Source organism: Psittacula echo (genome assembly GCF_963264785.1).
Source record: "Psittacula echo genome assembly, chromosome: 5".
Classification (NCBI taxonomy): Eukaryota; Metazoa; Chordata; class Aves; order Psittaciformes; family Psittacidae; genus Psittacula; species Psittacula echo.
Window position 1 is genome coordinate 79,996,479 of NC_137739.1, and position 14,893 is coordinate 80,011,371.

At 45.9% G+C, this 14,893-nt stretch overlaps 1 protein-coding gene across 1 annotated transcript; it reads right to left on the bottom strand.

Annotated features, from left to right (window-relative positions):
* Window positions 1-590: 590 nt before the first annotated feature.
* Window positions 591-2,822, bottom strand: LOC308221319 (inositol 1,4,5-trisphosphate receptor-interacting protein-like 1; the record flags this gene model as incomplete). The annotated part of the gene is made up of 3 exons (XM_080618305.1): window positions 591-1,655; window positions 2,040-2,135; window positions 2,799-2,822. 3 exons carry the CDS (start codon window positions 2,820-2,822, stop codon window positions 591-593), a joined length of 1,185 nt encoding a protein of 394 aa, XP_080474431.1.
* Between the last annotated feature and the right edge of the window lie 12,071 nt (window positions 2,823-14,893).

Below are 14,893 nucleotides of genomic sequence, written 5' to 3' on the forward strand. Positions count from 1 at the left end.
GAATACATCAGGCATATGGACACTAATCCTGGCCTAAACAATCCAGAAGAGGGGCAGACTGACTGGTTTTTTGGGAAAAGAGAAGGGTAATTAGAGCAAAGGGTGTTTGGAAATTTAGCTTAAGAGGGAAAAGTAAATTGTCGTGCACGTAGTTGGTCTTCTGCCAGTTTGTACACTGAGATATTTTCTCTCTCGTTGCAATAGCACAGATTTGTGTTTCATTAATAAATGAGCTTTATTCTCAAGAAGGGTCCTGTTGTGAGGGAAGGTGTTTAAACTATTTTTGGTTTAGACGTTGCTAGATGCATTACAGTCAGAGACCCTAGTGCAAACAGGATCCTAAGAAGGAGAAAAATGGCCGCTACTGCTGAACCCAGGACACCAGCACAGGTATAACCTGCTGCTGCGCTGGGGAGAACGTCAAGGGGAGAATGCTGCCACTCTTCTGAAGAAGAGGCCTGCTGCGCAGTTTTCCTTGTGCTTGCTGTGTCCTCTTTCTGCCTCTCCCCTCTTTTTCCCTCGGGTACAAGTTTGTCATCTGCTGTCGGCTGTGCAGCCTGCAAACAGAGCTCTGTGCATGAAGACCACTTTCAGTGGCCGTAGGTCAGCATCCTTGTGAGGCAATCTTGCATGTCCATGAACTCCCTCATTGCCTCAGCTTGGGCATCTGGATCCTGCGCCAGGTGCTGGAAGAGGTTGAATGGCTGGGCTCTTTGCAAGGCTGGGGGCAAGGCGATCTCCTGAGGAATCTTCTCATTCCCAAAGAAGAAGTGGTCGAGGCGTTTCTCCTCCACGCAGCGGCACAGGTACCGCATGATGTCATCCAGCCGCAGCAGGAAACGTGTCCTGTGCCAGCCTGACAGGGGCGTGGTGTTGAGGAGGTGCATCACCACTGTCTTCAAGGTATAGCTGGAAAAGCCTGTGCCCACCAGAACGCGGGCGCAGAGCTGCAGGCATCTGAGGTGGAAGCTGCCATCTGGGGCCTGCCTGGCTGTCAGCTCGAAGAACTTTGCCTCTGCCACAGCGCAGCTCAATGTCCAGGTTGTGCTTGGGGTGAAGATAGCCTCACTAGCCTGGCTGCTCATGAAGATGTCCGAGTCGCCTTGCTGCACGCCCAACGTAATTTCAATGGTGATTTCCTCCTCTGCTGTTGCCACCTTGAATTTGCAGGAGCGGCTGCAGGCCAGCATCGTTAAACGCCACCGGTGTGAATGAGGCAAAACCACCCAGCATGCTTTCACCAGCTGATGAAACCTGCGAACTGTTTTCCCCACATCTAGATAGCAGCCGGTGCAGAGGCTGTGCAGGAGGCTGGGGCCCTGATTCCTTCTCAGCGCCTCTTCGTCATGGTGGAGGAAGCACAGCGTGCCCCCCCCCAGCTGCTCTGTCGCGCACGTACACTCCAGCTGCACGCGGATGCGGAAGTTCCGCTCTGGCGTCTCCCCCGGATTGCAGAGCTCCGGGAGAAAGGCGTGGCCAGACGGGGGGGCCAGGGGCACAAGCAGTGAGTAGATGATGTCTTCTTCATAGGGACTCCAGCCTTCGTGTGCGCAGCCTATGCCAAAGCATGGTCGCAGCACTGGGAAGGAGCCATCTGACGAGACTTGTTCCGCAACAAGGATGAAAGTATTCACAAGGTCCGTCACAAATTCACACTTTGTGAACAGGTTCTGATTAGGCCATTGTATGTGCTCCTCAAAATGCCTTGCCAGGGCATTTGCATATTCACTGACTTCTTCCTCTTCGTTCTGCTCCTCCTGCTCTTCCTCTTCTCCACTGCTGCTGCTGGAGCTGTCCTCCACTGCTGCTGCCCTCCTCATGGCTCTTTTCCTGAGGCACCAGCAGAGCCCAAGAATCAGGAGGAGCAGGATGCCAGCGATCGCCCAGAACTGCCAGTGCTGCAAGGCAGCAAAGAGCAGGGCTCTCCAGGCCACAGGATTCTGCTCCTTGCTCCTCAGCTCCTGGCTCTTCTGCTCCAGCTCCTGGCTCTTCTGCTCCAGCTCCTGGCTCTTCTGCTCCAGCTCCTGCAGCAGCCAAGCCATCTCCCGGCTCAGCTGCTCGGCACGGTGCTGCATGCGGTCACGTGTGTCTTCATCCAGCTCATCACCGACGACACGCACGTTCAGGATGAGCTGCTGCAGAACCCAGAGTAAGAGCTTTGTGACAGCCATGGCCTGCAGAAGAGAGAAAGAATTCAGTGGGGCTGGGATGGGAGGGAGGGAGGGAAGGAGGAAGGGAGTTGGTGGCGGGGGGAGCGGATGCGGGAGCCGCAGGGAGCTAGGGATGGGCAGGAGAGGGAATGAGGCAGCTGCGAGGCAGCAAGGCCTGCGCCCAGGCCCGGTGGCAGCGGCAGCGTGCCCTGCCCAAGGAGCTCGCAGCCAGGGTTTCGATGCAGGCTGAGCATCCAGCCCCGGGGACCCACGTTTCTGCCCCGGCCCTTGTCCAGCCCAGCCTCCCCCCTGCGTGCAAACTCACTGCTGCCCCAGGCCGTACTGGGGCGGTGCTGCCTGCTGGCACCCTCATATCCATCCCCCATTGTGACTCATCCCCTCTGATGTCACAGGCGCTGGGGGCGCATCACAGGCCCTCCTGCCCGACAGCCCCAGCCTTCGCCCCCAGCCCGGTTCAGCGACTCACAGCTGCCCTGGTGCTCTGGTTACAGCTTGGCACCAGTCAACTTTGTTCAGACAAGCTTGCATGGTGCTGTGTTTTGTAATAAATGTATTCTGCCTGCCAGTGGAACTCTCATCATCATAGAATATCCCGAGTTAGAAGATGTCTGAGTAGCCTAGCTGTACGCCAAACATCATCTCAACGAGCATGGTTCTCCGAGAGACATCTGTGGTCTGCACTTTGCAAGAGCAGCTGGAGGGCAGCCCATTTGTGCTGCAGCAGTGTAACAGAGGCACCAGCATCCTTCTGTGGCCTTTTCTAGACGCTCTTTGCCACGCGTGTAGTGATGCACGGGGTTGTTGTGACTGAAGTGCAGGACCTGGCACTGATCCCTGTTGAATCTCATATCGCTGGCCTTGACCTGGCGATCCTACCTGTCCGTATTCCTCTGCAGAGCCTTCTGATCCGCCATCAGTAATGCAGTTGGTGTCCTCTGCAAACTAGCCAAGGCTGCAGCTGATCCCCTCGTCCAGCTCATTGATAATGATGTTAACAGAACTGGCCCCAACACTGAGCCTTTAGGAACACTACTTTTCACAAGCTGCCATCTAGATTTATCTCCATTCACCACCAGTCTTTATGTGCAGCCTTTAAGCCATCATGAAAAAATGTCTTTGAAAACAGAAATTTCTCTTCTACGTGTGAGCTCTCTCATTCCTCATCACGTATTGCCAGTGCTATGGATGGTTCATACATCCTCCACAACAGGTAGTATTCATGTGGAAATATTTCCCTATAATATTCTGCCATTGTATTTCTATATTAATTTGCCCACCTAAACTTTCAGATTTCAGCTCCATTCCCATTAGAAACTTCCCAAATCTAAGCTTTACATTTTCAAGTATTCCTAGATGGACACGCAGGAGGAGTTGCAGGTTAGGTAACTGCAAAATATAAAATTATTATTCTCTAGGAAAACTAAACAACAAAACACCACTAATGACAGGAGAGAGACAAAATAATAACTCAGCAGATCTCTCAAGCTAATTGCCAGAAACCTTTACAGTTATGCTTTGTCTTCCTACCAGCTGCAGATCCCAGCCCTTATTCTGGCCTCTACACTGCAATACTGGGCTTTCCTTTGCACTATAATGAACTAGAAAGAAAAGAAATACAGAAACATAAAGGGTGAAATTAAAGTGGAAGAGTAACAGTAACATGGAAATAGTTGTGTTAGTGCTGAAGTATTCCCTGGGAGTGTGAGCTGGCAAATATAGTGGACACCCAGATATTTGAAATGCAGCCAAATAATTTGGCACATCTCTAACTGGCACAAAGCAGTCTTAGTAAAGCTTCCTACTGCTCCTGGCACTTTTACAGCTGTCTTTCTTCATCTTGCTCTTCCCACTGCAACAGCTACTCAACAGGTGTTTCTAGAGATGCAGTGTGTTTGGCAGCTGTAAGCCTTCAATATTACTGCTGAAATACATTTTTCTCCCTCTCAACAGCATCACTTGGGTCTGTTGCTCAGAGGCCTTCATGACAACAGGGACAGCTTACCAACTGGATTTGGAAAAAGGGGACTGCATGTTTGGGCAGCCAGATATTCGAGTCCATAAAACGGTTGGAAAATATCAGTGCTTGGCATGACCAAGCTGGAGTGGTGCTTTGTTGAAGTTTATCTGGAACCCATCTTCTGCTCACCTGGTTCTTCTGTGTTTTTGATGTTCTTGCCCCAGGACCTCTTGGTCCCACACACACATTTTCTTAATTGCAAACAAGTACCCATGCCTTTGGGCTCCTTATGATTTTTCATAAGTATTGAGTGTTTGCTCTGATCATGATGGGTTTTCTTTGCTCAACTCTACTCAGCCTTCAGTCCAAATGTGCTTAGAGAAAAGATAGGAGGGCTCAGATCCTGGAGGAAAACTGGGAACTGTATGATTTTCAGAAAGCCTGACCCAGGGAGTTTCAAAGTTGAATAGTGTTCAAGAGAACATTAAAATTAACAACTGTCTTGTTTTCTTCTTTTTCAGCTTACCTCTGCAGTTTTTTGGCCTTGTGTAGTTTTTTCTGTTTTCTGATCTCATACACACCAGAGCAGTCTCAGTTCATTCAGTGACACAGTCTGGGGTTTACTGAATGTTGTCTTTTTTAGGTCTCTGGTACATAGTATACATCAGAGAAACAATGCAGAATGATTTTCTCTTAGGAATTAGTGCAAGGCCACAAGAAGGTTTTTTTTTTTAATATCTTTTATTGATACATATACACATATGAAGCCAGAAGAACAGCAGTGCTGAAGGGTCCATTTGACTCATCCTCCCTCCAATAGCTATAGAAAGCAAATGGCTAAAGGCAGGTTTACAAACCAGACTGATGTTTCCATAGCACATTTTCCCAGAGTGTAAAAATTTGTGGCTGAGAAACTTCAAAAGTAAGAGAAAGATGGTGCTTAATAGCTCACAAACAACTTTATTTTCATTAATTTATCTGCTTGCATTTTGAACTGATACGACCTTAGAGCATTCACCAGATCCTGCAGCAAGGAGTTCCACTGCTTTACAACATTGCATGCAAAGAACCACATTTTCCTGTTTATTTTGCACCTATGACCCAAGAATTTTGCATGATGTTCCTAAGTCTTGTTCCTAAGTCTTGTTTCTCTTCCTCCCCATTTCTACAGCAGCCATGATTTCACAGTTATGATTTTACTGGTATGTGTCGTCCCTCCATTCTCTGTTTTCCACAAAGTTTTTGACCCTGGCCTATAAGTATGGAAAAGTCCCAGTGGATCTTTACTCTCTCACCTCCCCAGAACATCTCACCCCTCTGAAGTGTCAGAATAATATTTCTAGCCCATATTTTGTCTATACTAATATTTCTATTTGTAGACACACTTGTTTAACTACAACTAGGGCAATTAAAGAACATCTCTCATGGTATCTCTGCCACAGAATAAAACAGTGCATTAAATTGTTGTCCAGAGCATCACAAGCACTAACTTTCTGATTAGGGCTGGAAGGCCGCAAGGCTTTTAAAGCCCTCTTTCCATTCTCCCCAATGTTGCCATTAATATGTAAAAAGCTTAAGCTTGCTAAAGGGATTATTTCCCATCCTATCTGATTGTAAACTGGCATTTCAATGATTACATGTATCTTTTTGTCATTTTCTCGTAAAGCATCTTATTCTTGAACAGCATAATTGGCCTCTTAGTAATGTTTAATGAATGATTAAATCAGCATAAATGCAATATACAGCTCTACTTGGAAAGCATGTTTACAACCTCCAGAGCCACAGAAGCATATTTTTGTAACATAAATTTAAATCCTTGTAATTTTCTAATTTGGACTTTCTGGTATATTTCACATTAAGTACATGGGAAAGTAAATGTGAATTTGCCCATATGAGCTCAAAAGCAATTCAGTCAGTTACCTTTTTTTTTTTTTTTTTTATTGTAATTTCTAACCTATGTATTAACAACACCTCTGTGGTTTTTATTTAAGTATATTATATAATCTTCCCAAATTAAAGGCAAATTAAAATTACATAATTTCAGTGCTCAGTCAGGCAAGTCCTTGTAAAAATGGCCAAGCAAAGACACTTTGCACTGACTTTTTGCAAAAGAGTCCAGGCAAAATGAAGTAACAAAAGTTTATCTGAGTGTAAAGAGAAATGGAAAGGTATTTCTTCAAAGGAGGGAAAAATACGGAAAGGTACAAATTCAGTTTGCTGAAGATATGATATTGAGAGGCATTTAGGAAAAGTGAAAATCCTGTGGGAACATGATGATGATCTCAGGAGTCACAGATGTAAGAGTAGTTTAAGAAAGTTCACTTTAAGGAAAGCCCCTTAGCTGACAAAAATCAGACATAAAACTGGGATGCACTATTTCGAGGGTACCTGCAGGACCCCAACATCCTGTGGCAATGGAAAAGCCAAACGCAGTCCTAGGATTTATCCAGCCAGATGCAGCTGATGGAGTTTGGGAAGTGTCACTGATCCTTTCCAAGGACACTGATAGAGCAGGTGCCTCATTCCAGAGAAATCCTCCGATGTTAACAAGTACAGAGAAGAGATGAGAATTTCATTTTACCAAGACAGGATGCAAAACATTCTGCTTTCCCTGTAGAAATATGGCAGAAAAGTAAGTACAACAAAGCAAAGAAGCCTACTTAGACAGAAAACTGGCATTAGTAGAAGAATATACCAGAACAAGCCAAATAGTTTCAGGGTGGAAGTTAAGTTACAGCTCCCAAATGCTTCGGTGTTGAAGCAGTTCTTTGACAGATGCTGCAGAGTGAAGAAAATGCATGGGTTTTAAAATGAAGCTGGATTCTTTTATGAGGGGGTCGGAGGCCAGTTTTCCCTTCAAAGCTACCACCTGAGTTGTTCAGAAAAAGAAGTTGTCTACGTGATCAGGAAGCAAAGCAACACTGCGCAACAGCATTCTTGATATGTGTAGAGCATATGCCATGCTGCTGGGTTGACCAGGTCTTCTAACCAGGCTGAAGACACAACCCACACTGAGATGTACAAGAGCTGAACACCTGAGCCCTCCAGCATCTTTAGGCTCCTTCACATGCCATGTATTCTGTTCTACTCCAGGTGCATTTAGATAGGTGCCTTAGATGACAGCCAGTGTTTATATGGGGTCGTTGAGGTTCATGAGAGGTGAAGTCCATTGAATGGAGCCATTATAGCCTTGTTTGAGAGTGACAGTGTTGTAAAGGTTACTCCTCCAAGCACAGTCTGCTGTCTGGCTTTTCGCCACGAATCTGCATGAATACCTGCTCACAAGCTACTGAACAAGAGTTAACATACACCAGCAAAGCTTTGCAATTGCTTATGTAGTCAAAATAGGTGCTAGAAGGTTCAAATAAAAGGAATATAGGCAACTGCTTGAAGAATGACCACTGTTTACTTGTAAGTAATTCAGGCTCAGGAAAAACTGTGAAAAATATTTGAGGATACATGTGATGGTTCAGTTAAAAACAAGCGTTGGACAATGCAGGCCAGCAAATTGTCTGAACATCTCAGCTTTCTTTGTACTTCTACTCAAGAAATACCTGTACTGAATCTGGTGATGAGAAGAAATGTTTCTTTTTATCCAGCCAGTCCAGTGTGATACTTGTACAAATGTAATTTCCTTCTGCTCCCCAGCAGTTCTAACTATTCCTAATATGTTTGTACAGCATGACTTCACTGTCATGACTCCCTCTTTCTGCCACTACCCATCCTGTGGCCCTGTCCATGGAACCCAGCTAACAGGAATTCTGCCCTGCAGCGTGCTTCACCAGTTAACCCTCCCACCTCTTGCTTCCCCTATACTGAACTGCAGCATGCTCTCAAGGCCATAAAAAAAAAAGATAATTGAGTGGTCTGTTTTGGTGATAAAGGCAGATGAAACAAAAGAAAAAAGCTAAAACAACTCATTGAAATGGAAAGACAATGTCTTACAGAAGGAATTTCAGTATTTAAAAAAAAGATGGAAAATTAATTTTCCCTATTCTGAGGTGTCCCTATAATTCTTCAGAAGAGACAGGGCAGTTTTACCAGGGAATAACATGGTCCAACTAGTACTTCAACAATTCATCCAGCTACAACTGTAGCACAGACTAAATCTGAGTTAGACAAACACTTTGTTGGTCTCATCATCTGGTTTACAAAATCACTGAGGGATTTTAAAGAACCACAGGCAGGTTGACTTGTAGTTAGCATCACAATTTGGATTAATGAAATGCTCTACCCACCAGCAGGAGCAAGTGTTACAGCTCTCAGCAAAACCAGCCTGAATTAATTAACTAACAATATAAGAATAAAAAGGCAGGCACTGAAACAGATACAGGTTCACCAATCTGAAATAACAAAAAGCCCAAGCAGGAAATACAAGAGCATAATATTTTTACCAAAACACAAGGAAAAGGTATGAATCAAAACCTTTGGAAATTTCGGACCAACCTGTCTGGTGTGATGGCAAGGCTACAGCCTGAAGTTAGTGACCCAATTTTCAGCAGGATCCTAAGCTGTTTTTTAGATGACAAACAAAACCACAACATCGTATCATCACTCTTCAATAAGTTTTTGCCCCTGCATTCCCACCCCTGACAATTCAGCACTGAGTGATGTGGTTGTCTGAAAGGCAGTCTCTTCTAAGAGATACCAAAATGTCTGAGAATCACAGAATCACAGAATCCCAAGGGTTGGAAGAGACCTCAAAAAAACATCTAGTCCAACCCCCCTGCAAGAGCAGGGTAACCTAGAGTACATCACACAGGAACTTGTCCAGGCGGGCCTTGAATATCTCCAATGTAGGAGACTCCACAACCCCCCTGGGCAACCTGTTCCAGTGCTCTGTCACTCTCACAGTAACGAAGTTTTTTCTGATGTTCACATGGAACCTCTTATGCTCCAGTTTACACCCATTACCCCTTGTCCTATTACTGGACATCACTGAGAAAAACCTAGCTCCATCATCCTGACACTCACCCTTTACATATGTGTAAACATTGATGAGGTCACCCCTCAGTCTCCTCTTCTCCAAGCTAAAGAGACCCAGTGCCCTCAGCCTCTCCTCATAAGGGAGATGTTCCACTCCCTTAATCATCTTTGTGGCTCTGCGCTGGACTCTTTCAAGCAATTCCCTGTCCTTGAACTGAGGGGCCCAGAACTGGACACAATATTCTAGATGCAGACTCACCAAGGCAGCGTAGAGGGGGAGGATAACCTCGACCTACTAACCACCCTTTCTAATGCACCCTAAGATGCCATTGGCCTTCTTGGCCACAAGGGCACATTGCTGGCTCATGGTCATCCTCCTATTAACCAGGACCCCCAGTCCCTTTCCCCTTCACTACTTTCCAGCAGGTCAGCCCCCAACCTGTACTGGTACATGGGGTTGTTCTTCCCCAGATGCAAGACTCTACACTTGCTCTTGTTGAATTTCATCCAGTTTCTCCCCGCCCAACTCTCCAGCCTGTCCAGGTCTCACTGAATGGCAACACAGCCTTCTGGTGTATCTTGGAAAATATTAGGTGAAAAATTATAATTGAGTCAATTTGATATGTGGACCACTCAGTGGTTAAAGAAATGGCTGGATAGTCACACACAAAGAGTTGTGGTCAGTGGCTCAATGTCCATTTGGAGACCAGTAACGAGTGTTGTCCCTCAGGGATTGGTGTTGGGACCAGTCTTGTTCAACATCTTTGTCGGTGACATGGACAGTGGGATTGAGTGCACCCTCAGCAAGTTTGCCGATGACACCAAGCTGTGTGGTTCGGTTGATACGCTGAAGGGAAGGGATGCCATCCAGAGGGACCTTGACACACTTGTGAGGTAGGCTGGTGCCAACCTTATCAAGTTTAACCATGCCAAGTGCAAGGTTCTACAGCTGGATCAGAGCAATCCCAGGCGCAGCTACAGGTTGGGCAGAGAAGAGATTCAGAGCAGCCCTGCAGAGAAGGACTTGGGGGTGTTGGTCGATGAGCAAATGAACATGAACCGGCTTCAGTGCGCTCGCAGCCCAGAAAGCCAACCGTATCCTGGGCTGCATCAAGAGGACCATGACCAGCAGGTCAAAGGAGGTGATCCTGCCCCGCTACTCTGCTCTCGTGAGACCTCACTTGGAGTCTTGTGTGCAGTTCTGGTGTCCACAACATAAAAAGGACATGGAACTGTTGGAACAAGTCCGGAGGAGGGCCACGAGGATGATCAGGGGACTGGAGCACCTCCCATATGAAGATAGGCTGAGAAAGTTGGGGCTGTTCAGCCTGGAGAAGAGAAGGCTGCTTGGAGACCTTATAGCAGCCTTCCAGTATCTGAAGGGGGGCTATAGGGATGCTGGGGAGGGAGTATTCATTAGGGACTGTAGTGACAGGACAAAGGGTAATGGGTTGAAACTTCAACAGAGGAAGTTTAGATTGGATATAAGGAAGAGATTCTTTACTGTGAGGGTGGTGAGGCACTGGAGTGGGTTTCCCAAGGAAGTTGTGAATGCTCCAGCCTTGACGGTGTTCAAGGCCAGGCTGGACAGAGCCTTGGGTGACATGGTTTAGTGTGAGGTGTCCCTGCCCATGGCAAGGTGGTTGGAACTAGATGATCTTAAGGTCCTTTCCAACCCTAACTATTTTATGATTCTGAATAACTAACTTTCCAAATTGATGCAAGATGCCATATTTGCATTTGACATAAACTCAAATAAGCCAATCTTGTATTTTACAAAAATATTAGTAATAAAATATAGAAAGTATGCAGTGTCAAACTCCTTCAAGCATCTGCTGAGCTTTCACTAAGGAAATCTTCATCAGCTGTGTCTGAGGGCTTCATGTGAACCTGACAGTATGTACTAAGCTTCTCTGTTTGCACTCTATGCCAAAGTACAGGAGCTTCAGTCAACACAGATACCTGGAGATGACTGACTTCAAACACTGTTTATTGAGCAAGCATCCACCATGCAGCTCAAAAGACGAAGAAAAAGAAGAGAAAAATATGGACAAGTATCCCCATGAATGTAACTCAGGAGGGACACAAACCAGCTAAGGATATTGAAGAGTCAATGGTGAATATCCTATTGCCAGAAGCATTTGTCTAATGAAGCAGGCCAAGGACAAAATACCTGGTATAGCAAAACCTAGAGCCAGAAGTAGACTTGGATGTCTAGATTAAAAGCTCTGCTTAACACTCAAGATAATGAGATTCTCTGGATGCTTCAATTTCCACCAGGAAATTCTTCATAGTACCTGAATTTCAGCTGCTGGGCACTCATCTGCCCACCTGGGTCCTCCAAAGCATTGTGGGATTCTTACACTGGATTCTTCTAGAGAGGAAAAAAAGAGGCTCTACTTACTCAAAAATAAAAAGGAAAGGACATGGACATGCTGATGGTTAATATGTTCTGTTATACCACCCAGATTTCTCACATGTCCTGTCCTGAACCTTGTGTAAATCAGTGTCAGAGAGAAAGCAGCTCTTACCTGCATGTTCAAGGTACTAATTTGCCAGTTCTGAAGGAAGAGTTAAATATTTATGTACAACGGAACAGCCTATGCAGTAAAAGACAAAGACTAAACTCAGAACATAGGCCAGTGGCCTGGGCTTCCTTCCAGAAATGGGTTAGGAAGGAGTTCAAAGCCCTGGTCCTTCTCACAGCTCAGGTGACTGGTCCCACATCCATCCAGTCGCCTTCCTGTGCATCATGGAGGAAGAAGCTGTCCTGCCCCAGTACCTAGTGCCAGGAGAGAATTCATCGGCATAAATCTGATGTTGAGGGAGCCACTATCACTGCTCCTCAATGTTTCCTAGCTGTTGGAAACAAGCTACAGCTTTTTACCTCCAAAACTCTTCCCAGCCCCTTCTAATGAAACCTACTGTCTCTATGTCCCTACCAATAATTAATATTGCCTTGATAGACCTGACTCTGGTTTTATCACCTGTCTGTTACAGTTCCACACGTATTTTCTTCCAAGCTGCCTCTAATGCCTCTGAGGACATTCTTTATGTGCATTCCATATCTGACCATCATTCCAAATCTCTGTGCTCTCGTAAGTCCAAATGGTTTGACAGCTGTCAGACTGATGGATCAACATAAGTGATGTCAACCATGTTAGCCAACACTGTCTCCTTGTTTCCACCTCTCCACAACTCTCTCCATTTCACCCCTATACTGAGGTTGTCACCTCTTTGGGGCAGGCATAATCTTTTTGTTCTGTACCTGTACAGTGCCTACACAACAGCACCCTCTGATTTTGAGAGCCCACATTACTACATTTGAGTAACAAATGTGGAGTTCAGCTTGAATTCCTTCCTACTTCCAATGTTATAGCTGAGTAGAACTTTACTGTACCATGTATAAACCATGAGACCTAGGGATGTTTTCAGCTTTGAGGTTCAGACAAAAGCTCCAGCTACGTCCCCGACTCCATTTTGTTGTGTGAATTGGGTGCAAACCTTCCTTCCCTGAATCTGATTTCTTTTATAAGGATTCACAGTGTGTACCTGTGTCATTTGCTGACTCCCCCATTAAAACCATTCAAGAAATAGAATTTATGGGGCTGACTTGTTTCTTAGCCCAGCCGTGACCACCCTGAAATGTGAAAGAAAGGTCTGGTCAGAAAAAAAGCACTTGACTCATTCTTCAGCCCTTTTCTTGAGATGGCTTAGCCTCAGATCCACTTAAGCCATATGGAAGGGTTATGTTCTGTGGCAAGATCACATGAAAGGGAGACCATGTCTTCTGAGTTCTGGCAACTCCTTAGTCTACAACCTCAGTGGTTTAGTTTCTAAATAATAATAAAGTTTCTCACAATCCTTAGCTATTCAGTCACACCACTTGTATAGGAGGACACACTGCTTTTATCGTGTTGTAAGGCCAGACAAAGGAAGCAGAGACAAAGAAATCACTTATTTTGCCATTTTAGAATGATTTCCAGGGGATTACAAATCTACGTGCTTTTGATGTGACTTACCTGAAAAGGTACGTGGTATGGTAAAGCCCTTTTTCTCTGGAAATGTCACCCCTCTATTGCTCAGGTCAATCTTCCTTTTTTTACACCAAAAACAGAGTCTAGAAAAAAGAACTAGAAATGGAGTCAAGGTTATACTGGTGAGACATTAAAAAGAGAACTGTGAAAGAGAAGGATATATGCAGAAAAACAGTGAGGGGAACAAGGCAGAAATGGAATATGGAACATACAAAGCTCATTAAGAAAATCATTGAAACCTTTCTGAGTTTCCCCACATGATGATGGCTAAAGGCTGTGCAACAGGAACACCTTCTGTACAGCACATTAGAGGGAGAGAAAATGTAAGACAAAGATTGAACTGAGCAATACACAGAATCATAGAATCATAGAATAGTTAGGGTTGGAAAGGACCTTAAGATCATCTAGTTCCAATCCCCCTACCATGGGCAGGTACACCCCACACTAAACCATGCCACCCAAGGCCTCATCCAACCTGGCCTTGAACACCGTCAAGGATGGAGCACTCACAACTTCCTTGGGAAACCCATTCCAGTGCCTCACCACCCTCACAGTAAAGAATCTCTTCCTTATATCCAATCTAAACTTCCCCTGTTTAAGTTTGAACCCATTACCCCTTGTCCTGTCACTACAGTCCCTGATGAATAGTCCATCCCCAGCATCCTTGTAGGCCCCCTTCAGATACTGGAAGGCTGCTATGAGGTCTCCACGCAGCCTTCTCTTCTCCAGGCTGAACAGCCCCAACTTTCTCAGCCTATCTTCATATGGGAGGTGCTCCAGTCCCCTGATCATCCTCGTGGCCCTCCTCCGGACTTGTTCCAACAGTTCCATGTCCTTTTTATGTTGAGGACACCAGAACTGCACACAAGACTCCAAGTGAGGTCTCACGAGAGCAGAGTAGCGGGGCAGGATCACCTCCTTTGACCTGCTGGTCATGCTCCTCTTGATGCAGCCCAGGATACGGTTGGCTTTCTGGGCTGCGAGGGCACACTGAAGCCGGTTCCGGTTCATGTTCATTTGCTCATCGACCAACACCCCCAAGTCCTTCTCTGCAGGGCTGCTCTGAATCTCTTCTCTGCCCAACCTGTAGCTGCGCCTGGGATTGCTCCGACCCAGGTGTAGGACCTTGCACTTGGCATGGTTAAACTTGATAAGGTTGGCATCAGCCTACCTCACAAGGGTGTCAAGGTCCCTCTGGATGGCATCCCTTCCCTTCAGCGTATCAACCAAACCACAGAGCTTGGTGTCATTGGCAAACTTGCTGAGGGCACCCTCGATCCCACTGTCCATGTCACTGACAAAGATGTTGAACAAGACTGGTCCCAACACCAATCCATGAGGTACACCACTCGTTACCGGTCTCCAGCCAGACATTGAGCCATTGACCACAACTCTTTGCGTGCAGCCATCCAGCCATTTCTTTATCCACCGAGTGGTCCACCCATCAAATTGATGTCTCTCCAATACGTCATGAAAGAGAAGAAAACATATTATTCTCCATTGTCCTGGGTTCAGCAGTAGCAGTCACTTTTTCTCCTTCTTAGTAGCTGGTGCAGCGCTGTGGTTTTGACTTTCGGCCTGGGAATAATACTGATAAAGCCGATGTTTTCAGTTGCTGGTCAGAATGTTTTCCCTGACCAAGGACTTTGTGAGTCTCATGCTCTGCCAGGGAGGAGGGGAAGCTGGGAGGAAGCAGAGACAGGACACCTTACCCAAACTAGCCAAAGAGGTATTCTATACCACAGCACGTCATGCCCATGGATGTAACTGGGAATGCCCCGGAAGGGCACGTCCTCTTCTCT